This window comes from Camponotus vicinus, unplaced genomic scaffold (genome assembly GCF_025532165.1).
Source record: "Camponotus vicinus isolate PSW18456_S1 unplaced genomic scaffold, iyCamVici1.0 SCAF_13, whole genome shotgun sequence".
Classification (NCBI taxonomy): domain Eukaryota; kingdom Metazoa; phylum Arthropoda; class Insecta; order Hymenoptera; family Formicidae; genus Camponotus; species Camponotus vicinus.
Window position 1 is genome coordinate 7414493 of NW_028141949.1, and position 21877 is coordinate 7436369.

General features: G+C 32.1%; 5 protein-coding genes across 8 annotated transcripts; 1 reads left to right on the forward strand and 4 right to left on the reverse strand.

Moving 5' to 3' along the window:
- Positions 1–2767: 2767 nt before the first annotated feature.
- LOC145964056 (uncharacterized) lies at positions 2768–7276 on the forward strand. 2 transcript variants are annotated; one of them, XM_083086435.1, is made up of 9 exons: positions 2768–3141; positions 3486–4204; positions 4268–4592; positions 4650–4987; positions 5050–5275; positions 5378–5716; positions 5887–6040; positions 6123–6286; positions 6360–7276. In XM_083086435.1, the coding sequence occupies exons 2-9, from the start codon at positions 3558–3560 to the stop codon at positions 6663–6665; spliced, it is 2499 nt and encodes an 832-aa protein (XP_082942561.1). In that variant the 5' UTR covers positions 2768–3141; positions 3486–3557; the 3' UTR covers positions 6666–7276. The 2 variants fall into 2 exon arrangements, with proteins under 2 accessions (XP_082942561.1, XP_082942562.1); XM_083086436.1 differs by having other exon boundaries at positions 2769–3141; positions 4268–4577.
- On the reverse strand, positions 7133–7796 carry Sem1 (Suppressor of exocyst mutations 1). Its single transcript, XM_083086437.1, has 3 exons — positions 7611–7796; positions 7443–7539; positions 7133–7321 (listed from the first exon to the last, which is right to left on the reverse strand). Exons 1-3 carry the CDS (start codon positions 7693–7695, stop codon positions 7273–7275), a joined length of 231 nt encoding a protein of 76 aa, XP_082942563.1. The 5' UTR covers positions 7696–7796; the 3' UTR covers positions 7133–7272.
- Positions 7797–8208: 412 nt separating this feature from the next.
- LOC145964069 (KICSTOR subunit 2) lies at positions 8209–10388 on the reverse strand. The gene is made up of 9 exons (XM_083086451.1): positions 10250–10388; positions 10004–10150; positions 9783–9934; positions 9579–9719; positions 9356–9494; positions 9100–9293; positions 8880–9030; positions 8547–8657; positions 8209–8487 (listed from the first exon to the last, which is right to left on the reverse strand). Exons 1-9 carry the CDS (start codon positions 10328–10330, stop codon positions 8317–8319), a joined length of 1287 nt encoding a protein of 428 aa, XP_082942577.1. The 5' UTR covers positions 10331–10388; the 3' UTR covers positions 8209–8316.
- LOC145964068 (WD repeat-containing protein 3) lies at positions 10249–15102 on the reverse strand. Its single transcript, XM_083086450.1, has 15 exons — positions 14890–15102; positions 14622–14805; positions 14329–14538; positions 14044–14241; positions 13766–13945; positions 13452–13657; positions 13237–13369; positions 12969–13159; positions 12696–12891; positions 12364–12591; positions 12020–12289; positions 11705–11947; positions 11452–11618; positions 11161–11383; positions 10249–11085 (listed from the first exon to the last, which is right to left on the reverse strand). The coding sequence occupies exons 2-15, from the start codon at positions 14790–14792 to the stop codon at positions 10921–10923; spliced, it is 2781 nt and encodes a 926-aa protein (XP_082942576.1). The 5' UTR covers positions 14793–14805; positions 14890–15102; the 3' UTR covers positions 10249–10920.
- Positions 15103–18224: 3122 nt separating this feature from the next.
- Positions 18225–21010, reverse strand: LOC145964206 (uncharacterized). Of its 3 annotated transcripts, XM_083086682.1 has the most exons (3): positions 20746–21010; positions 19244–20482; positions 18987–19125 (listed from the first exon to the last, which is right to left on the reverse strand). In XM_083086682.1, the coding sequence occupies exons 2-3, from the start codon at positions 20449–20451 to the stop codon at positions 19122–19124; spliced, it is 1212 nt and encodes a 403-aa protein (XP_082942808.1). In that variant the 5' UTR covers positions 20452–20482; positions 20746–21010; the 3' UTR covers positions 18987–19121. The 3 variants fall into 3 exon arrangements, with proteins under 3 accessions (XP_082942807.1, XP_082942806.1, XP_082942808.1); XM_083086681.1 differs by having other exon boundaries at positions 18225–20482; positions 20715–21009; XM_083086680.1 differs by having other exon boundaries at positions 18226–20482; positions 20746–21009.
- Positions 21011–21877: the final 867 nt, after the last annotated feature.

The window sequence follows — 21877 nt, forward strand, 5'->3', positions numbered from 1 at the left end:
TTTTATAAAAATGTAAATTGTACTTACTAAATGAAAGAATTAACAAATATATATTGTATATATGTATATTGTATAATCAAATTTTTTATTTTATTCAATATATGTAAACGACGGAGCGGGAGGGGGGGCACGCCAAGTTTTCATATCTTACTTCGACCTGAAGATCATTTATGCGATTTAGAATTTGTGTGAAACTTTTTTAAATTATATACATCATATAAAAAATGCTTTAGGAATTAAAGTAATCTTAACTCATTTAGTATTGATTACAAATTAATATCACATAATTTATTGTACTTGGCTAATAGTATTGATCTCATATCGGTTTTTAAATATTTTATTTTTATCACTTTTTCAGATTTTTTGATTTTTTTTATGTACTTGGCGTATTTTTTTACCTTTATAAGGTTTTTTTTAGGGGATCTCACTGCTTTTTGTAAAAAATATTATTTCTACAGAAAATATATGTTAGATTTTTTAAAGATATTTTTTTATGTACTTGACGTATTTTATTTTATTGTTATAAGATTGTTTCTAAAGGGATATCACCACCTTTTTGTAAAAATTTATATTATTTCTGCAAAAAATATATACGCATTTTTAAAAATCTTTACTAAGGGTAAGTCGCGTATTTTTACAAGATTTTATTTTCTAGATATTAGAGTTCGCTCCCAAGGGGTGGTTTTTGAATGTTGTTATAACACGATAAATTAGTCTCCTTAGAAGTCTTATCTAAAGGCACAGTTTTTATATTTTTGTGATACCGTTTTCGAAATAGATTAGATTTTACCCCCAAGAGGTTTTTGAAAATTGTTATGCGATAAATTAATCTCTCACACGTATACACACACATATACACATATCACACGTATGCACACACATGTACATAAATGGTTTTGTTTCTTAAAGCATTTTTGCACACTAAAGCGAATAATCATATATACGCGATATGAACGCAGCTTGAGGGACAAAATCGCTTTGAATGTGTGCGTGCGAAGATACGTTCATGAGTCTGAACCTTATTATGAAGGAAAATGAAAAATGTCACAATTCTGACATGCGATTATCATTTCTCTGGATTGACTGCACCGATTTTATTCAAACTGGTCACAATCGAAAGCTTGTATTCACATTATATAAGAGAAATGCCGTTAGATTTTTAATTACGGCTTTAGTTTCTGAAATATTTCAATCGAAAGTTTATGTGACGTTATTTAACGTAAAATTCCGGATAAGCTACTTGATATCGCCGCGTCGAGAACAGTGATTCTCAATGCTCGGATCCAATTTTTTATCAGTTTCTTATGTACTTGGCGTCGCGACGCTACCGCGTCGCTTGATAGGAAATATCTGACAAAATATAACTGATCCCTGATTATATACACGGTGTCCCAGACCACCCGTACACCTCTTTTAAAATGAAAATAAATGGCTTTTATCAAAAATCGCGTAGAATTTTTAAGTAAATCGGGTACGCTCTATCAAATGGTGATATTTTCAACTTGTGATTCCGACCGGAAATACGCCATCCGGATCGGAAGTTGAATTTTTTTAGGGGAACATGGTACTTTTTATTATAGATTCGAATTGTACGTGAAAAAATAAGAAACTTTTGTATCAAACGTTTTTTCTGAAAGTGCCTCTATCAATCTTAAAATTGAAGTTTATTATTTCATCACAGTTACATTCAAGGTCAATTTTAAGATTGACAGAGGCACTTTTAGAAAAAACGTTTGATACAAAAGTTTCTTATCTTTTCACGTTCAATTCGAATCTGTAATAAAAAGTACCATGTTCCCCTAAAAAAATTCAATTTCCGATCCGGATGGCGTATTTCCGGTCGGAATCAAAAGTTGAAAATATCACCATTTGGTAGAGCGTACCCGATTTACTTAAAAATTGTTCGCGATTTTTGATAAAAGCCATTTACTTTCATTTTAAAAGGGGTGTACGGGTGGTCTGGGACACTGTACAGGGTGTCCTAGACCACCCGTACACCTCTTTTCTTTCAAAAACTAAGCATTTTAGAGAAAAACGTTTTCGACAAAAATTGTATGGTTTTGAGGGGAACATAAGATGGTGTCATTGGTTTGACCTTGGCATCGTTAAGGTGAGGTCAAGGACACCTTTAATTACTTAAATGGAACCACCTATTTTTTATTGCATATTCTTATAGCTTATGTCGAGAGCTTTCCAAAACACTATAATAAAGTATTTTTTCATCAAGTACTTTTCGAGTTATAAGGCTTGAAATAATTTCTTAATTTTACATAAACCATAAAATATCTAGTAAAATATTCATTTTTCGATTATCTTACCTTAATACTTTTATGTACAAAATAATGAGAGGAATCGATTGGTGTAAAGAAAACACAAAATTGTTTCGAAAAAAAAAATGTAATTTGCAATTAACAATTACATAATAATATCCAAAAATTGCGCCAACTAAGGATGAAAACTTGTACAAGTTTAAATACAAAATATTTCAATATTGAAAACTCTGTTATACAAAATGGTTGTTTTTAATAATTTCCAAAAATAATAATATTAAAAAATTAAAAATTTGTTTAAAAATTGAAGACTGAAAATTAATATAAAACTGAATTAAATAATTATATAATTAATTATATAATTAATTAATTAAATAATTAATTAATTATATAAAACTGAATTAATATAAGACTGAAAATTAATATAAAAGAAAAATAAAAAAAATTTAATTAAAAAAGCTTGGCGCCGCCAACAAGTTTCCGATACGAGATCAACTTCTCGATGAGCGCAGGTAATGCAGGTGAGCAGAGTTTCTATTGGAACGCCTAGATAAATGAGCGCGGTAGGTTGAGTAAAACGCGAGACGCGATTCGACCTCCAGGAATGAATCACGGCTGGTTATCTTACAAGGATGCCTGATCTATGATCGCGTCGTATAACGGGAATGTTGACGGAAGATCGCTACGCGAACGAATCAACGTAAAAAAAAAAGAGAGATCGCCGTGCAATACGGATATGTCATAACACACTGATAAAGCATGCACGAGCCTCTTCGCGATCCTTCAACTCGTTAACGTAACGAGGTTAACCTCTTCGCGAGGAAGCGTCAGGAATGGCAAACAGCTGCACGATAGAGAGAATGGACGCTTGGTAGGTTTCCAGAATTGTCAAATAAATGTGTGTCCGAATTCGTAGTATCCTATGTACATTACATAACTAAATTTGTTCGTTCTGTATATTTAATCCTATTTGTACATATATATATGTCATTCCACCTACTGTTCCAAAATACACATGTTTGATGTTGACTCACTAAATTGTTTTTCATTTGCTCACACACACACACACACACACTGGTCTCCTTTTGTTTTAAATAAATATATCGATTTTCCGATCGAGAGTATTCTATTTTTTTTTAATTTTATAGCTTGACATGATAGATACAGAGCATAACAAGTGGAGGATTAAGAGTGTCTTTTTTTTTTTTACAACAGGTTCTGGTTACTGTAACAAAAAATGTGAGGCTTAATTTATAGCTATTAATTAGAAGCACCAGCAAATGCAGAATGGAGAAAGTTATACCGATGAGTTGGTTGAACCAAATATTATTAGTTTCTAGTATAACGACTGCAGTATTGTCTTTAGTTGTAGAGGGATGGACAGATCTCGCACCTCTGCCGATATATGTTTCCATCTCCTGGGCTGTATTTATTACAATTTTATCAGTATGGCTGAGTTGTTGCTTATTACGTCTCACATTGAAAGCCAATAGTCCAATTGCTTTTGAGTTTATGAACAAATGGATCTGCAAGAGGCTAGTGAATTATCTAAATTTGGATTCTTTAATAGACAAGAATAAGAGTACAGAAATCATTTATGAAAGTGATAGTGAAGACCAAAAGAAGGATCCTTCACAAAAAGCTAGTGCTAAGTGCAATAATAATGCAATCTTGCGAGATTCTTGTAAGAACGACATTCCTTTAACAAAAAGAGAAAAGGCGAAGATAGTGGATACAATACGAGAAATTGATGTAAAGTGTATAGAAATTTGGTATAAAAATATAAGTACTGACAAGTCATTCCCTAATGAAGCGCAAGATTTGTTGGACAAGTTCTTGACAAGGCTTGTTTTGAAAGCTAATTTAATAGATAAAATAAAACTCGTCAATAAGTTGGCGAATATATTATTGTTACACTTAAAGGAATATCGTAGGTATGAATCCATCTATTAAGTTTTTTTTTGCAAGAATTCGTCGCTTATCAGTACGTTCCATAGGGCACTACGTCGAGTCGAAAAGGGCGCTGCATCCAGCGTGGAGGAAGCATATAAATATTTACATCCTGGTTCTCGCAGTGCGTCGATATTAGAACATATGTTGCATCATTTAGTCACTGTTCTAGCGCAAGAGTTTTTGCAATGGGAATTAACCAGCTCATCACCATGCAAACTTTTGTTATCCATTTTAGCAAAGAAGCTCTTAATAACAATAGACACAATAAGCTGCCCAGATTGGTTGATCAAGAATCTATTGCAATTATTGGAAACTCCTACAAATAATGCTGTCGCTACTCCAACTAAGCAAAATGTACACTATGATAATGCAAGTATCACGTTATGAAAATTAAAAAACATATGTATAATTTAATCATTCCTTCAGGGTACTATAACTGTTGCTCTGAGCGATGGCATCGTATCCGCGACAGCGGCTGTGATCCCGCAACAGTTGCCAAAATCCGCACCTAAATCTAGTCCATCTGCAAATATTACAAGTAAAGATGAAAATGCAGCTACAATGGCAACTCCAGAAAGATCGTCTCTATGTTTAGAGGGTCTCTCCACTACAGAGCACAGAGGCCTCTGGGGAGATAGCATAACAGATCTGGAATTAGACGAGGATAAGATTTCGCCGGTGTATGAAGAACCAACGGATTTCGCCACGACTATTGCTAGGCTTAGAAATCTATTACAACAGAAATCTACAGCAACCACACCATTGTTAGTAAAAATGGCACTTCAGTATCAAATACATTAGGTATATATGTATCTGCAAATTTCAGGCATGCCGAAGAAAAATCTTATGTGATATATGAAGGATGCCCATTTACAAATTTATCAATTCCATGGACTGAATTTCATACCGCAACGGATGGTTCGCAACAATTATTCTATTGCATACAATTCGACGATGTCGAGCAGCATGGAGTATATTTATTTGAAACCACTACTGCTACTGTCAGGAGACAATATTCTGATTTTGTTCAATTGCACCTCAGTCTAGAAGAAGTAAGATATATATTTATAAGAAATAGAAAAATACTAAATATAACTTTACAGAAAAATAATCACTTCGACTAAATTAAATTTAATCATGTTTATAAATTCCAGATTCCATCATTAGCTAATATTATGTCCGACCTAGTGTTACCCGAGGGTGGGCGGATCGAACTGGAGATATATTTGAAGACACTGTGTACGCGATTAGCGAACGAGTGTCCGCCTCAATTGCGTCACTTTCTTCGGCCGAGCAGTAGCGCGGGCAAAAAAGCGGACGCAATAGCGCCTCGTTTGGACCGATTTTTGGCTAAGACTGTAACTGGTGTCTTCAATACATTGAAGACAGTTGTACCGGGCTTCGAAATGGATCACGAAGAAGAAGCTCCTCCTCTACCTACTCTAATGCCCTTGTCTGACATACCCTGGAGATTTGTCGAGAATATAAAATCGGTAATAGAAAATTGCAGCATGAACATACTAATTATTTAAATATATAACAATATAATATATGAACGACACATATTTGTAGTATATAATAATAATAATAATAATAATAATAATACATTATGCATGTAATAAAATATAAAAATATTCTTTGAAATGTCTATCTATTGTTGTAGAAAAGTCTAGCTTGTGAATTACAGCAATTGATCGCAGAAAGAACAGAATATTGTATGGTGGACACAGCTTACGAGGCGGTTGACTCGATGGAAACCAGTGGCAGTTCAGAGTTATTGGATTGTTGGTGGGAAACTATTAACGCTTCATACGATGGTAGCTATAGTAATAATAGTCTTTTTCCTTGCACTTATAAAATTATCTTTTATAATAGTAAAAAGTGAATTACATTTTCCAGATGAAATTGACGAGTTGGATTCTAATCTGACATTGACATGTACAACCATAGATCTGATTTGTGAGCTTCTGACAGGGATTGCTAGTAATAATACATTACAGCAAGAAGCAGTTGTTAGATGGACTAAATTGCTATTAGGAAACATTTCAGAGCCAATCTTGCAGGTGAGAAACTGAATCTAAAAAAAAAAGCATTGTATTTTTTATGAACTTCTTATAACTTTAATTTTATTTGCAGAAAATGATTCTTAGGTTATTTGACTCCTTGAGTAATTCTTCATTACTTTCCGATGTATCACATAACAATGTCACAAATGAAACCAATGCACAACTGAAAGACAAGTTGGTGCACACATTAAAAGAAAAAATCTCATACAGTGTAAAATTCATATTTGGTGAGGACAATGTACACAAAGCTCTGAATTATTTACTAAGTTCATATGAAATCAAGAAGATTAACATGGATTTAAACATGCAGATGTTAGATGCGTTAATATCAGAACTATTGGTTTCCTGTAAAACAAATCAAGACACCACTAATTAATTTTAATTCAATTTAAAATTAATTTTTATTCAATCCTTTAGACAAAAAATCATTTAGTAATTTGCAAGATTTGCACATTATTTTATTCTCTTAATGATACATGAAAGTCATTAAGATATATCAAAATATTTATGTAAAGAGAATTGATGTGTGCCATATATATATGTAGAATATGTGTTGACTGTTTACATTTCGCAAAAACTGACAGACTTTTTAAAATAAAGACTGTACCTGATTATACATTTACAATAAGATATGCCAAGTATTTGTTCCATTAGAGAATAATGGCTCATACCAATTAAATAAGGTAAAACGAGTCACTTGGAAGGCACTATATGCATTTCTGGATTTATACTAAGCATTTATATTTAATAATTAAGTTTTATACACACACACAAAGAAATTGCATTTTCTGCATTTTACAGAAAATGTATGCAAAACATATGGTGCATATATTGTACAAAGTATACAAATTATAACTTTATTTTACATTCCAAAGATCGTACGAAGTAATATGAAATCAAATTTAGACGTATACACAGACTTAATATTTAATTAATATATGTTTATTATGTAAGATAATAAGATTAAACGTATTAATATCTAATTAACTTTCCTTGGTTGTTTCACTTGCTTTCTGTTTCTCTAGTTGTGCTCTGAAAACAATTGTAGCACCTTATAAATTTTATATACAATAATTCTTAACTAGAGCAGAGTAAATATTTTGTTGGATCGCGTTTTAAATTTTGACAAAAATTTTTGCCGAAGTAATAGTACCTCAACTGTTGATTGAAATCGTCTTCAACATCATCGTCGTCCCAGTTATCCTCCCAAACGCTGATGTCCGCGCTGTCTTCGTCCTTCGCGGTCCAATCTAGTTAATGAATCAGCGATTTCGAGGTTAATATCACATGCAACAAAATACCAACAAATCTAGATGTGTACCTTCCGCAGGGAATTCCTCGAATTCGTCGTCTTCCTCGAGCAACCCAAGGTCCACTTTCGCCTTATCATTCTTGTTATCCGTCATATTTGCAAATTTTTTCGTGAACGACGATTTCTCAAACACTTCGAACAACTGTCAAATTTACGTCCGCACGCTCGCGTTTCACAAGGTTAGAAAATGAATTTGGCTACGTGATTCAAATCTTCAAAATGGATATAGATGGATATTAAACGAGACTTGACTTTCAAAAAATTCTGTCCAATTTATTCTGAATAAAAAAAAATTTAATCTGGAAAGTAAGGATATCCAGCAGATGCTGGAACTATTGACTGCTCAAAAAATTCTGAAGAACTTATAATAACAATATGAGCATGAATAAAATAATTTTTTTATTTATAGATTTTTCTGATAAATTATTCTTTATTTATACGAAATTGCAAAATTAATTTCATCCGAGCAATATCTATAAATGAAAAATTAAGGTTCCATTAAAGGTACAAAGAATGGCAGGAAAAGAATAATTTCTCAAAATAATTAAATAAATAAATAAATAAATTAATTAATTAATTAAATTAAATTAATAAATATTATATAAATATAATATAAATTTTATTCATTATTTTTATACAGCTATTTATAGAGAAATTAATTTATTTTCGATTGTAATAATCAAGTCTTTGGTATAATTTATTTTCATACAGTTGCTTACTTTGATAATTTCAAACACTCGTAAATTTTATTACACCTGATGTGCATAGAGAGATCTGTCATGAATAATGTAATGTGAGTTTCTTTGTCCCTTTGTTTCCCATTTTCAAATATAATAACGAGAGTCATTCTGGGATCAGTATTGTAGAAAGCATAAGTACACAAGTCCTGTGGACACACACTTGTAATTTATGATTTATAGAATTATTTTGTAACAATTGACGTACCTTTGTGCATTTATGATATATAACTTTGTCCATAGCAAGAAGTTCTGCTTGACGCTCCTTTATCTTAGTTTGAATTTTATCCAAATGTACTAGTGACTTTTGCATGAATGTCTGAAAAAAATATTTTTATTTTTATATACAACATATTATTAATTTATATTATTATTATTATTATATAAGACAACAGAATATTATATCTTGTATATATTACTTATGCAAGTAATAATACAATTATTACTGTGCAAGTAATAATACAATATTTTCTTTTTGCTCATAAGCACAAAGAAATTAAATTAATTAATAATATGTATAATTAATAAATTTATTATTTACGTTAGGATAACAAACAACAACAGGGAAATTCGGAAGTACATCTGCTCCTCTTCCTGGATGTTTATATCCCGAACCTGAATTTTCAGTTCCTCTGGAATCGAAAATTATCAGTATTGCTAGTATATCATGCTTTCGTTGAAAACTCTGTATCCTAAAAAAGATGTCTATTAGATAGATATTAGATATATATGATGTAAGCAATGGAATATTTATATTTTACTTGTGGTAATAATCCACACTTTGCTTGCTCATGATACTTCTCATTTCCCCTGGACTAGCTTGTTGACTTAAAGTAGTGTGAAAATACAAAGAACATTTAGCTAATATGGCACTGCGTAGTTTCACCAGCCATTGATACAATGCTGGTTGTTGATTGGCCTTGAGAAATGTTGCGCCAAAACCCAATTTCCAGGACTGAAAAATCTCAGATTAGAATACTAGAAAAGCTGTTTTGATATTCTCGATATATTGCTAACCTCCTTGCTTTGCAAAGTTCTTTCCCAAGCTGACATTCGCGCTTGTGCTCCATAAAGAGCCATTAGAGTCGGTAGAAACCTCCAGTTTTGAACTTCTACTTGCGCTTTCATTAATTGTACTAGTATCTCACATTCCAATCTGAACGAGAAAAATTATATTAAATTTCTTCATACATTATAAATCAAAGTTCATATTTTTAAGAAATGCAAGGATAATACTTACGTTAAACTTGTTTTAATAGCGGTTAATGCTAAATGAGAACAGGATAATAAATGGCACTCTACTATTCCTTCTATGCACTGCAGTAATTCTTGATGCTTCATAACTTTGCTATTTGTACTTATATTGTACATTCTCTCATAACTGTAATGTAAGAGTTACAAATATGAGATTAAAGACAGATAGATGAGATATTGATATACTGACAAATCTATCAGCTGGATTCTTGCCGTGATGAATTGGCAGAGTTGATTAGAAACATTTGCGACTGTTGCACCTATAGAGTTTGTTCCTCTCGTCATCTCCTCTAATCTCTTTAAATCAGCCTTTAAAGATTCGTATACAGTTTTTAGAGAATTCTGTAAATAATATCAACGTATAAAGTTTGGTAATTAAATTGTCAATTTAAATAATTGCTGGATACATACATCCTTCCTAAGGAAGCCTTTATTTTTAGTGTGAAGGAAACCTAAATCTGCATATGAACGCTCCGCTATAGCTATCTGTGGTAGATGCAGCAGAAGCATTCCCCATGGACCCATTTGCATCTGCTTGCATGATTCCCTTTCTTTTTCCTGAATTAAATTCATATATAAATATATTACTAGTACGTATAACAATTTAAATTTTTTTATCACAAATTTTATTTATTTATTTTTATTATCTTTACTCACAACTGTTTCCTTAGCCTTTTCAGAGCACAACTGAGCAACCTGAGTGAAGAAGACATTAAGGAATTCGTCCTCGTGATCCATTCTCTATTTTCATTTACAGGAAATGCAGGTAAACATATTCTATATCAACGAGGTTATATTGTGACATTTTATGTACAGATACTGGTTTTTAATTCTTGCTTCCTAAAGATAAGCAGATTTGTTTTTATTCTGTGAATTAATATTTTCATATACAGTTTTATCTAAGTAATTTGGTATTATTATTGAGATCGATTTACGCCGACTGTGCACATGTTTTTACAGCTGGATGTGTTGACTGTCATTGACTGTGTGCAACACATAAGCTCTAGCTACAGTTTTCTATCTTTCATACACGTGTACTTTGGAGGGAGAGAGAGAGAGAGAGAGAGAGAGTGAATGAGTGAGACAGAGAGAGAGAAGGAGGGAGAGAGAGAGAGAGAAATGGAAACAAAATTCTAACTAGTAATAATTATTATTTTTTGACAAATCTCTAATACTCTAATAAATTCAATTATTTTTTTTTAACATATGTATGTTTGTGTGTGTACAGAAAATATAATGAAAATGTATTGATTTATGCATTATGTATAAAAACCTATGTATTTATGCATATATATACATGTACAAAGTTCCTCAAGTTGTCAAAAATATTACAGATTCATAATTGCTCTTTTTACAGCCTTTTCCTTATTTCTTCTGACTTTGTTTTTGTATTCTTTACTCTTAGTGGCATCTCTGAAAAATTTGATTCCTTCTCGTTCTTCAAGAATGCGCTGTGTGTACATCATTCCATGCAAATTAAATCCAATAGTATCCTAAAAAATTATTAATTATTTTATTTAACAAATAACTAAGTACGTTCTTATAAGTCAATAAAAATTTTTAATTACCCTTAAAGTGGATATCCTTTCTACAGCAAGCTTCTTCACAATCTCTAATGTAGGCAAAAGATTTTGATTGGCTACTATTGGACCATGATATGCTTGTATTAAGCATAAAGCTAATCTAGCTAATAACTCTACATGATAATCCCTTTTCAATAAGTTAGGAAGTCTCTGCAAAATATCAGAGGCGGCAGAATACGGCAATAACAGTAATGTTTCTTCCAACTCACTGAAATATATTTTTTCAATTACATTTTTTTATGTAATCTATTTAACAATCTATTTATTGCATTTTACCTTGCCCTAACACGCTTAAAGGTTTCCAGTAAGAAGTCTTCTGTGCTTGTACAATTATAAGCTTGCATTAACAGAGGAAGAGATGGTGCTTTATCATCCGAAACAGCTGTACTCAATTCTGCTTCGTACTGTTTGGACACTTCCAAACATTCCAGGATCAATTCAGCCTAATATATAAGTAAAATGTATATATAATACATAAAATAGATATCTATCTTACAAAAATTATGTGTTTCAAAGTAATGCAACTTACAGCCTTTTCACTGTTAACAGTCTTTCTAGAAGGTAAAGCGTGTTGCTTTTGTCCTAATACTGTAGTAGTTTCCCCAGTGACTAGCTCGTTTTCCTGTTGTTCTCTTTCTTCTTCTGCTTCATCTTGCAATACTAATGATTCATTAGTCTTTTCATATAATCTAACTACCTTATCAGAACCGCATGAAGCGACAAAAACTCCATTTGGTGAAACGCAACAATTCCAACTTTCCCCAGCATGACCCTACAAAAAGATTGAGTTTATTATAATTGAGTCACCGATATGTAACTTTACAAAATGTAAAAGATTTATTACTTGTAATGTGACGATCTTTCGAAATATGTCGGCATCCCATTGTTTGATTTTTCCATCCTTTCCAGAGGTAAAGAAATAATGTGTCCCAGGTACGAACGAGAGACCTGTAACAGAATCGTCGTGCGCGAATATGGATTTGTGGCAATCGCCGAAATCCAAACCCCAGATTTTAATGTTGCGATCGGCAGAACCGGTTGCAATGAGAGTAGAGTCGCTGGATATATCCATACATAATACTGGTAGTTTATGTCCATAAAGCGATACAAAAAACTAGAATAAAAATATAAAATATTACACAAAAGAGGTAACATTTAAGAGATAACAAGATAATTATTATATAATACCTTAAATGTATCTAAGAAGAAGATTTTAATGGTAGAGTCCAATAGAGAAACGGCAACAAATCTGTTATTTGGGCTTATTCTTACACACAGTACACTTTCTTCAAGCTTAAGCGTTCTTGCATGTAAAACAGAAAGAACCTTCGCCTTTATCTGATTGTCGGAATCTTGAATGAGTTCAAAGTTCCAAAATTTCACCGTTTGATCACCGCCACCGCTAGCCACCCCTTTCTACTTGCACAATACCACACAAGTAAAATATATGTATAAAAAACAAATCAATTAGTTTCAAAATAAATAATTCCTATTAAAATATTTTTCTTCAAAAATATTACCAAATCAGGAAATAATGTCACGCTCCAAAGCTCTTTGGAATGCGCCGGCACTTCTTCCAAAATATCGCCAGATGCGATATCAATAATAAGCATTTTACCATCCTTTAAACCAACAATCAGATGTCTATCACCTGGTACAAATGTTACTGTCAAAGCGTAACCACACTGTACTGTGCGTAAACACGCCAATGTTGGCCTAAAAATGTAATGCGAGTTAAAAAAGAGCCTTAACATTTATTTTTTATTAAAAATATGTTTTATAATGTATGCTACCTATTCCATAATTTAATAGAATCACCGCTAACTGTGGCAAATGCCAAATTGTCGGAGCTAAAACAAATAGCTCGGACATCTGTACGATGTCCATGTGTCATTATTGAACGTAAACGCTTCACTTCGGGTTTTTTTTCTTCCGTATGTAAAGAATATAATTCAATTGAATTGTTATTATCTCCAATGCATATCTGCACAAAAGAAATAAAATATAATATAAATTTTTCGGATGATTTTGTGTATTTAATATTTATATTATTATACTAACTCTAAGCTCGTTTCCTTTACCCATAACTAAATCAAGTCCTCTTGGTTTACCAAGTATTTGAACAATAGGTAAACGTTTTATCTCATCTCTGAGAGCTGGTGCATTTGATAGCTCCTCTGTATCATTCCCTTCCCTATGGATGATAAGGAAACATGCATATGTAATTGAATCTTCTTAGAAATAGATTTCAAATATTAACATAAATTTTAACTCACTGCTGAGCTTGACGTCTTTCCTTCTTCAATCTTTTCGTAAATCTATTCTTTACTATGTCGTCGGGCAATAGATGGAATAATTCTATAGAATTCCCCGCTCCATGACATCCAAGAATTTTGCCGGTAGAGTCAACTTCCAAGGAGGTGACTCGGCCACCACCTGCTCTTAATATGCCTCCAATTTTCTTGCATCTTATAGGATATTTCTTTAAAAAATTAAAATAAACATTAATGTTATTTTACTTTGATCATATACAGACAAATAATGTTAGAAACTCAGTCTAGATATAATATATACAAACGTAAGTACATACCATATCCACATCCATTTCCATGCTTTCCCCATTTTCTTCATCAAGATCCAAAGCACTTACAGCAGTATCAAGTTCAATATTCTTGTTATCAAGAAAGGTTATTTTCCAAACATGCAATTCTTTATCGTTGCATCCTGTTATTAAATATTGATCATCTTTCACTAAGACAAAACTCCAAACCTGTTTAGTACAAACATATTAAGTTTTTCAATTAGATAGAGAAAAAGAGAGAATATAATTAATAAAAAATATAATAAGAACGTAATTAAACAGCTTACTTCTGATCTATGTCCAACAAGAGTTTTGAAGTTATGCTCTGTGTCTAAATCCCAAAACTTTACAAATGTATCTTTGCTACTGCTGATAATAATATTATGCTCTTTCATAAATGCTAATTTAGTTATGACACCTTTGTGCCCAATTAATCGACATATTCCTGTTTCAGCTACCACATCCCAGATAATGATATCTGTGTCCTGTTATATTAACAAAAAAAAAAAAAGAAGTATCACAAGTACTTAAAATTATATAATATTATAATTGTATCTGTAAAATATTCTTACCTTGGAACCAGTGGCTAATCTATGTCCTAAAGTGTCATATGCTAACGCTGTTATTTCAGATTTATGTCCTACAAATACACTGACATTTTCACTAGTGGTTAAATCAAAGATCTTCACTGTACCATCCGCATAACCGACAGCAATATGCCTTTTATTGGGCGATGCAGCTAGACGTGTTACACATATCTTCTCTCCAGATAATACTTGCGCCTGAAATTATATATTATATATTAAAATATATAAAGATATTATAATTATTTCTATATTAAATTCTTTTATTTTTCTGTCCTTACCTTTTCTCCAAGACGTAGATCCCAAATGTATACATGTTCACATGCGGCAGCAGCAACAAATCTACCTTCTTGACTTTCCAAAGTTACAAAGACAACATTACAACGTGGGCTTACAATTATATTCGCATTACCTGCTGGTACATATCTCAGATATTGTTTGGTTAAACCCATCTTATATGTTTAACTACAAATTAAATAGAAAAAAATTACATATATTTCTCTTGTTTTTTTTTTTTCAGATTTAACTAATTTGAGGTTACACACGCACGTGTATTATCATATGTTTGCATGCATACAAGTGAGAAATCAAACTTAAAAGTTGCCTAAACTGTCTAAAAGAATGGCGCATGCGCAATGTACGAGGGCTGTACAATAGTACCCGTCTTTAACGACTGATAGCACCACTGATTCAAAATCCAAAATTTCAGACAGATTTATCTAAAAAGGTGTTTTTAAGAAAAAATATGTATTGTTAACCCCTTCACTGTCAGTGACCCCTATAGGGGCCAAAAAAATTCGTGCCACTTTTGTTTCATGACCCCTATAGGGGCATCTTGAAAAAAACATGTTATTACTATTACGATTTGATTGTCCTTGGGTATTTTAAGGTTTCTGAGGTCGCTGAATTCGAATCTGAAATCAGAATTTCGAACTTCTAAATAGCGGATTAAAATTCAAAATAATTTTGGGTTTGAATAAAAAAGGGTTTCTTATCGTTTTTGGGGTCGCCGAATTCGAATCTAATATCAGATTTTTCAAATTAAAAATTGCAAATTTATGGCGGATGAGAACAAATAGTTGTCATCACGGTCTTACATACAGGTCTGGAAACTCCGGTGGTGGGGGAGGTCTCACTTAGTGTGTCCGTTTTTCGGAAGTTCACGGCTTGCCTGCTAGGTTCGCTGCGATCTAGAAGTCATTTTAGACATATGCTAGAGAGAGAACGACTACTGCCGTCTATCTCTGTCTCTCTCGCATAAAAGATGTACACTTTTTTCTTCAATTACTTATATAAATCCCGCTATCTGCCGAATTCAGAGTCATGAATTATCAAATCAAGCTGTTTGCACAGAAGTGGAAACATATACCAGTTTTCAAGAAATAAAAAAAATAAAAAAACGGAGTCAATAACCGCCACGTCCTCGATTCGTGACTCTGGGTCACGGTCTTACATACAGGTCTGGAAACTCCGGTGGTGGGGGAGGTCTCACTTAGTGTGTCCGTTTTTCGGAAGTTCACGGCTTGCCTGCTAGGTTCGCTGCGATCTAGAAGTCATTTTAGACGTATGTTAGAGAGAGAACGACTACTGCCGTCTATCTCTGTCTCTCTCGCTCGTATTGCGACTTCTAGTCGAAAAACGGACACACTAAGTGAGACCTCCCCCACCACTAAAAAAGGCCTGAGTTTCCAGACCTGTATGTAAGACCATGCTCTGGGTTCGACAGAGAGCGGGATTTAAAAATAATTGAAAAGAGAAATATACACCTTTTATGTATGTCAACTATTTGTTCGAACTCTGGTCCGCCATATTGGATTTGCCATTTTCAATTAGGAAAATCTGATATTAGGTTTGGATTTTGCAACCCCAAAAATGATACACATTTTTATTGAAATCCAAAATTATTTTGAATTTTGATCCGCCATATTGGATTCAGCATTTTGAATTTTGTAATTCTGGCTTCAAATGCGGATTCAACAAACTCAATAATATTTATACTGACGTATTCATGCAATTTTAAAAACTTTTTTCTTCAACACACTTTTGGCATGGAAAGTTTCTTTTCGCTTGACAGTGAAGGGGTTAATTGCAAATTACATATTTTTTCTTCGAAACAATTATGTGTTTTCTTTACACCAATCGATTCCTCTCATTATTTTGTACGTAAAAGTATTAAGGTAGGATAATCGAAAAATGAATATTTTACAAGATATTTTACGGTTTATGTAAAATTAAGAAATTATTTCAAGCCTCATAACTCAAAGAGTACTTAACGAAAAGGTACTTAATTATAGCGTTTTGGAAAGCCCTCGAGATAAACTACAAGAATATGTAATAAAAAATAGGGGATCTCATTTAAAAATTTCAAGTTGACCTTGAAATGACCCCTAAATTGGACTCCAAGGTCAGAGTCAAGGTTACCATCAGGTGTCCCCCTCTGAATCCTACAACTTTTGTATAAAACATTTTTTTCCATCTTGCTTACTTTACGAGATATTTGCGTGCGTCGATTAAAATAACTCACCCTGTATATATATATATATATATATATATATATATATATATATATATATATATATATATATATATATATATAAAAGCATTTCTAACAAACATTTTCACATCAACAATAAGATTTGTCCAGTTTGAGATGAATTGAACTAATTTGACATATAAAAAAGTAGAATAAAAATGACTGATAAGTTCAGAATAAAGTAACAGTCTCATAAATGAATAAATAAATAAATATATATATATACACGGTGAGTCATTTTACTCTATAATCCCAATTATCTCGTTGGCAAAGCATGACAGAGAAAAAATTTTCCCACAAAAGTTGTTTGTTTCTTTGGGGGCCATAAGATGGCACCATTGGTTTGACCTTGAAGAGTCACTTGAAGGTCACGTGAAGGTCACCTCAATTTTTTTAAATAGCACCCCCTATTTTTTATTACATATTCTTGTAGCTGACCTCGAGAGCTTTCCAAAACACTATAATTAAGTTAGTTTTTATTAAGTACTTTCCGAGTTATGAGGCTTGAAATCATTTCTTAATTTTACATAAACCGTAAAATATCTTGTAAAATATTCATTTTTCGATTATCTTACCTTAATACTTTTATGTACAAAATAATGAGAGGAATCAATTGGTGTAAAGAAAACACATAGTTGTTTTTAAGAAAAAATATGTAATTTGCAATTAACAATTCCATATTTTTTCTTAAAAACAACTATGTGTTTTCTTTACACCAATTGATTCCTCTCATTATTTTGTACGTAAAAGTATTAAGGTAGGATAATCGAAAAATGAATATTTTACAAGATATTTTACGGTTTATGTAAAATTAAGAAATTATTTCAAGCCTCATAACTCAAAGAGTACTTAACGAAAAGGTACTTAATTATAGTGTTTTGGAAAGCTCTCGAGATAAGCTACAAGAATATGTAATGAGAAAATGTAGGTTCCATTTAAGAAATTGAAGGTGACCTTCACGTGACCTTCAAATGACTCTTCAAGGTCAAACCAATGGTGCCATCTTATGGCCCCCAAAGAAACAAACTACTTTTGTGGGAAAATTTTTTCTCTGTCATGCTTTGCCAACGAGATAATTGGGATTATAGATTAAAATGATTCACCGTGTATATATATATATATATATATATATATATATGTATATGTATATGTATATATATATCAAAATATAAAATAATGTAACTTATAACAATAATAAGTCTCCAATAGTTGTAGTATATAAGAGTGTACATATTGTGTGAGATAAATATTTCATAATAGAACAATATATATCAACATTATAATTATACAAATTCATAATGTATGCAATAATTTTGTGAATAAGTGTGTTTATAAAAAATAGATAATATATATGTAATATCTATATGTTATAACACAATTTATTATTTATTACAAAGGAATTGTAGAAAGAAGTACATAATAATCTAACTGTACAAATAGCACAAGAGACAGTCAAACTTTCACCAGAATCATTCACTCATGTTCAAGTGCCATATGTATCAATGAATTCAGTCTGAGCGTTCGTTTTGTTGAACATTGAATAAAAGGCACTGGCAAGAATTGCTTCTCTTGTTTTTTCTAATATACAACTCCTATTCTTTCATCGTATCAACGTATCAGCTAAATTTATTTACACACTTAACATCAAAGAGTAACATTGTTACTTCTCGATGCACCTCTCTTTTACAATCAGAATAATTTTAGATATTCAAATAATCGTAATTAAACATCATGCAAATACTAAGAAAGTGTATCAATTTTTTTTGTCTGATTTATCTATTTTTTAATGTAACGTCATCTTTTTTTTAAACATAATGTAAATAAATTACATAATTCTTTTTTCATATCGAAAAGTATAACTATACTCGCGTTCGGCATTTATAAATATTATAAAATAGCTTCTTTTTATAACGCGAATTTAATTTGCTATTACTAACTTAAGTCTTGTACATATCAGAAATATTACATTGGCATAGCGGTAATTTTGCTGTTGCAATTTTATCGTTCCGCTTGTAAATTGTAAAGGAAGCATAAGTAAAGCACATTCAGATTGGTCGCTGTTATCAGTACCGTTCACGAAAGTCCTGAAAGTACATCCATAGCGGAAAACACAAGTTCTATCTATTATGCTGCGCTTGCGGTTCTACAATCTGTTCTCCATTGTGAACTGGTTGTGTCAATGTATTTTGAAACCACATCATCCAGTTGCTCAGGTAATGGCCGTCCAATTGATTTTCGGGATTGTCCCTTATCTGCACATCGTTCAATTCTTGAAAATTGCGAACGGTTCGGAGTTCCGTAAAATTATTGTTCACTGAATGGCCCCCATGCATCCTTACCTCTCTCTTTCTAAAGGCGTCCTTTACTAACCTTTGCCTACGCTCCTCTTCCGTCTCAATAGCGGATCTCGTGAATCTCATTTCCCTGGCCCTTAAAGCGTCCCTTCGCAATCTCTCCTTCCTCTCCTCTTCTGTCTCTTTAGCGTACTGATTCAATCGGGCCTCTCGTCTCTTTGCCGATTCTCTGTTAAGTCTTTCCCTTCTCTGTTCTGGTGTTTCGCTGGCATATAACGATAATCTCTTGATTCTTCTTCTCTCAGCCTCGCGGTCTAATCTCTTTCTTCTATCTTCTGGCGTTTCGTTATACATTCTATATTCTCTTTTTCGCGCTGCTTCAGCGTCGAGCCTTTTCCTTCGTTGCTCCGGTGTCTCGTAATACATTCTCATTTCGCGTCTTTTCGCCGCTTCCTTTGCCAACCTTTGCAAACGCTGCTCCTCGCTCTCTTGTTCGTACAGCTTTTTCCGTTTCTCTCTCATACACTCGGCCTTTTTCCTCAATCTTTCTTTGTAATCTTGATGTACGGTGGGTTTTATTCTAACGTGTTTTTTTGATCTTCTAGATAGTTTAGTTTTTTCCAAGGTATCTTTGCCGTCCGTTAATTGATTCTTACGTTTTGCTACTGCGATTACGCCAGTCAATGGATCAATATTAACAGGGACTTGTATATTCTGCTTAGCATCTTTCAAGACTCTTAATCGTATGCTAGTATCGTTATTGTCATCGCATAACCATTCCGCTGTATATAGGGTGCTGTGACCTTCATCATCCTCCTTTTTTATATTGATATTAAGCCCATCTAAGAACTCGTTCGGTATCGTCACTGTAGATATATTGTAATTGGTCGTTTGTTCATCGTTCCGAATAAACACTTCTGTTGCACTTGATTGTTTTTGGAACTCGATATTTATGGAATCGGAATCCAAGGTATCCAAGTAAATCGAATCTGTCAATACATTAGTAATGGCACTGCTGTCGCTACTTTGTACATTCCCTAAAGTAGAATCTGAAGTGCTTGATTCATTCACTTCGTTCTGGTCTTTATCAATCACTTTCTCATCGGTTACATGATAATTCTTGGTCTCTTTGATCTCAATAGCACAAAAATGTTGCGCTGCTGTAATTATCTCGACTTCATTAAGATCTGTATCAGGATCATCGCTCTTCCGCTTGTCACTGTACACTGAGATCAAGTCTGTCGGCTGATTTCTTATTTGTACATTATCTTCAGATATTTCCATGTCCCTTTAGAGATCAGATGATGACTGAACACTGAAATTATTTAACAATAATATATATAATTATACTATAAAAAACAATATTGATTTTAATTATAATATAACATACACACATACACAAACATTTAAGACATTTATATATATTTTTCAAAAATTATATAAAAGAATATTAAAACATAAAAAAATATTTATGGAAAAAAGATAAAAAAAGAGGATTTTAATAATTGTTTTCAAATGATCAATAGAGAATTATGATAATTAGATACCAGAGCCTGTCAGTCGAAATGTGCTCCATACCTGCGTATCGTCTGCTTGACAGCTGATTCAAGATGGCAACGCAAATGATACCTTGGAATCGTGCATTTTCGCGGTATCCCTAAGCAATACGCTCGATGCGTTCATCATTTTTATTCCCTTATGTCACATGATAACATAAATCATGCGTAAATGTAGCACTCGTCTTAATTAATTGGGCAACTCTATCCGAAATTCACCTGCATGTCGAGCAATGCTCCTCCAGCCACACGTTTTTCGTCATTGCTAGTGCAACGAGACTAGAGAGCGGACTCGGCAACATAATTTTGAACCGCGTTTCAAATAAAAAATGGCGCCAAGGATAATTTTACGTTGTAGAGTGCGGTATCGTCGATGATTCGTTCTCTTCGATTGGCTACAATATAATGGAAAGTATGTGAAATTATATCGTAGATGTAATTCTATTCTAATATTTATTTATAGGGATAAGATTGACAAGTTTTTGGCGGGTCTTGAATTGTCCACTGTCAGCTTTAATGTCTCGCTTCTCCCTCTTTGCCTGTTCACTTTCAACATTTTGACAATTTTGATATATAATTGATAAAATTGATTTTTACGCTCGCGAAGAGTCCTAGAAATATTAATATCACTTACAAAAGCAGAAAATCTATAAGACAAAATTTGTCAAAATTAATTGAAATAATAAATTAGTTTAAAATAATAAATTAATAAATAATAAATTAATAAATATAATTAATTAATTTGAAATAATAAATCAATAAATAACAAATTAATAAATATAATTAATTAATTTGAAATAATAAATTCATAAATAATAAATTAATAAATATAATTAATTAATTTGAAATAATAAATTAATAAGTAATAAATTAATAAATAATAAATTAATAAAAAATTAATAAATATAATTAATTTGAAATAATAAATTAATAAATAATAAATTAATAAATATAATTAATTAATTTGAAATAATAAATTAATAATAAATTAATATATATGATTAATTATTTTAAAGTAATAAAATATCGGAGAACGCTATATGTATGGCTAAGAAAAAAATTCTTTAACAAAATTCCAAACCATATCTTCCTCCCCCTTCCTCGTAAGATTTATGCCGAGGGTTCACTTAACAAAAGCTTGTGTCAATCAGCGT

Bases quoted from the DNA above. Each gene is read 5' to 3' on its own strand.
- LOC145964056 (XM_083086435.1), top strand. From the start codon at position 3,558: ATGGAGAAAGTTATACCGATGAGTTGGTTGAACCAAATATTATTAGTT. The intron at 4,205-4,267 runs GTATGAATCCAT...TACGTTCCATAG, and splicing joins CACTTAAAGGAATATCGTAG to GGCACTACGTCGAGTCGAAA. The intron at 5,717-5,886 runs GTAATAGAAAAT...CTATTGTTGTAG, and splicing joins TTGTCGAGAATATAAAATCG to AAAAGTCTAGCTTGTGAATT.
- Sem1 (XM_083086437.1), bottom strand. From the start codon at position 7,695: ATGACGGATAACAAGAATGATAAGGCGAAAGTGGACCTTGGGTTGCTC. The intron at 7,540-7,610 runs GTACACATCTAG...TTCATTAACTAG, and splicing joins CGAGGAATTCCCTGCGGAAG to ATTGGACCGCGAAGGACGAA. The intron at 7,322-7,442 runs GTACTATTACTT...AATTGTTTTCAG, and splicing joins GATTTCAATCAACAGTTGAG to AGCACAACTAGAGAAACAGA.
- LOC145964069 (XM_083086451.1), bottom strand. From the start codon at position 10,330: ATGGATCACGAGGACGAATTCCTTAATGTCTTCTTCACTCAGGTTGCT. The intron at 9,495-9,578 runs GTAAGTATTATC...TTTCTCGTTCAG, and splicing joins GCTATTAAAACAAGTTTAAC to ATTGGAATGTGAGATACTAG. The intron at 9,294-9,355 runs GTTAGCAATATA...GAGATTTTTCAG, and splicing joins GAACTTTGCAAAGCAAGGAG to TCCTGGAAATTGGGTTTTGG.
- LOC145964068 (XM_083086450.1), bottom strand. From the start codon at position 14,792: ATGGGTTTAACCAAACAATATCTGAGATATGTACCAGCAGGTAATGCG. The intron at 13,160-13,236 runs GTTAGTATAATA...TCTTTTGTGCAG, and splicing joins GTAAAGGAAACGAGCTTAGA to ATATGCATTGGAGATAATAA. The intron at 11,384-11,451 runs GTAAAATGCAAT...AATATATTTCAG, and splicing joins TTTAAGCGTGTTAGGGCAAG to TGAGTTGGAAGAAACATTAC.
- LOC145964206 (XM_083086681.1), bottom strand. From the start codon at position 20,451: ATGGAAATATCTGAAGATAATGTACAAATAAGAAATCAGCCGACAGAC.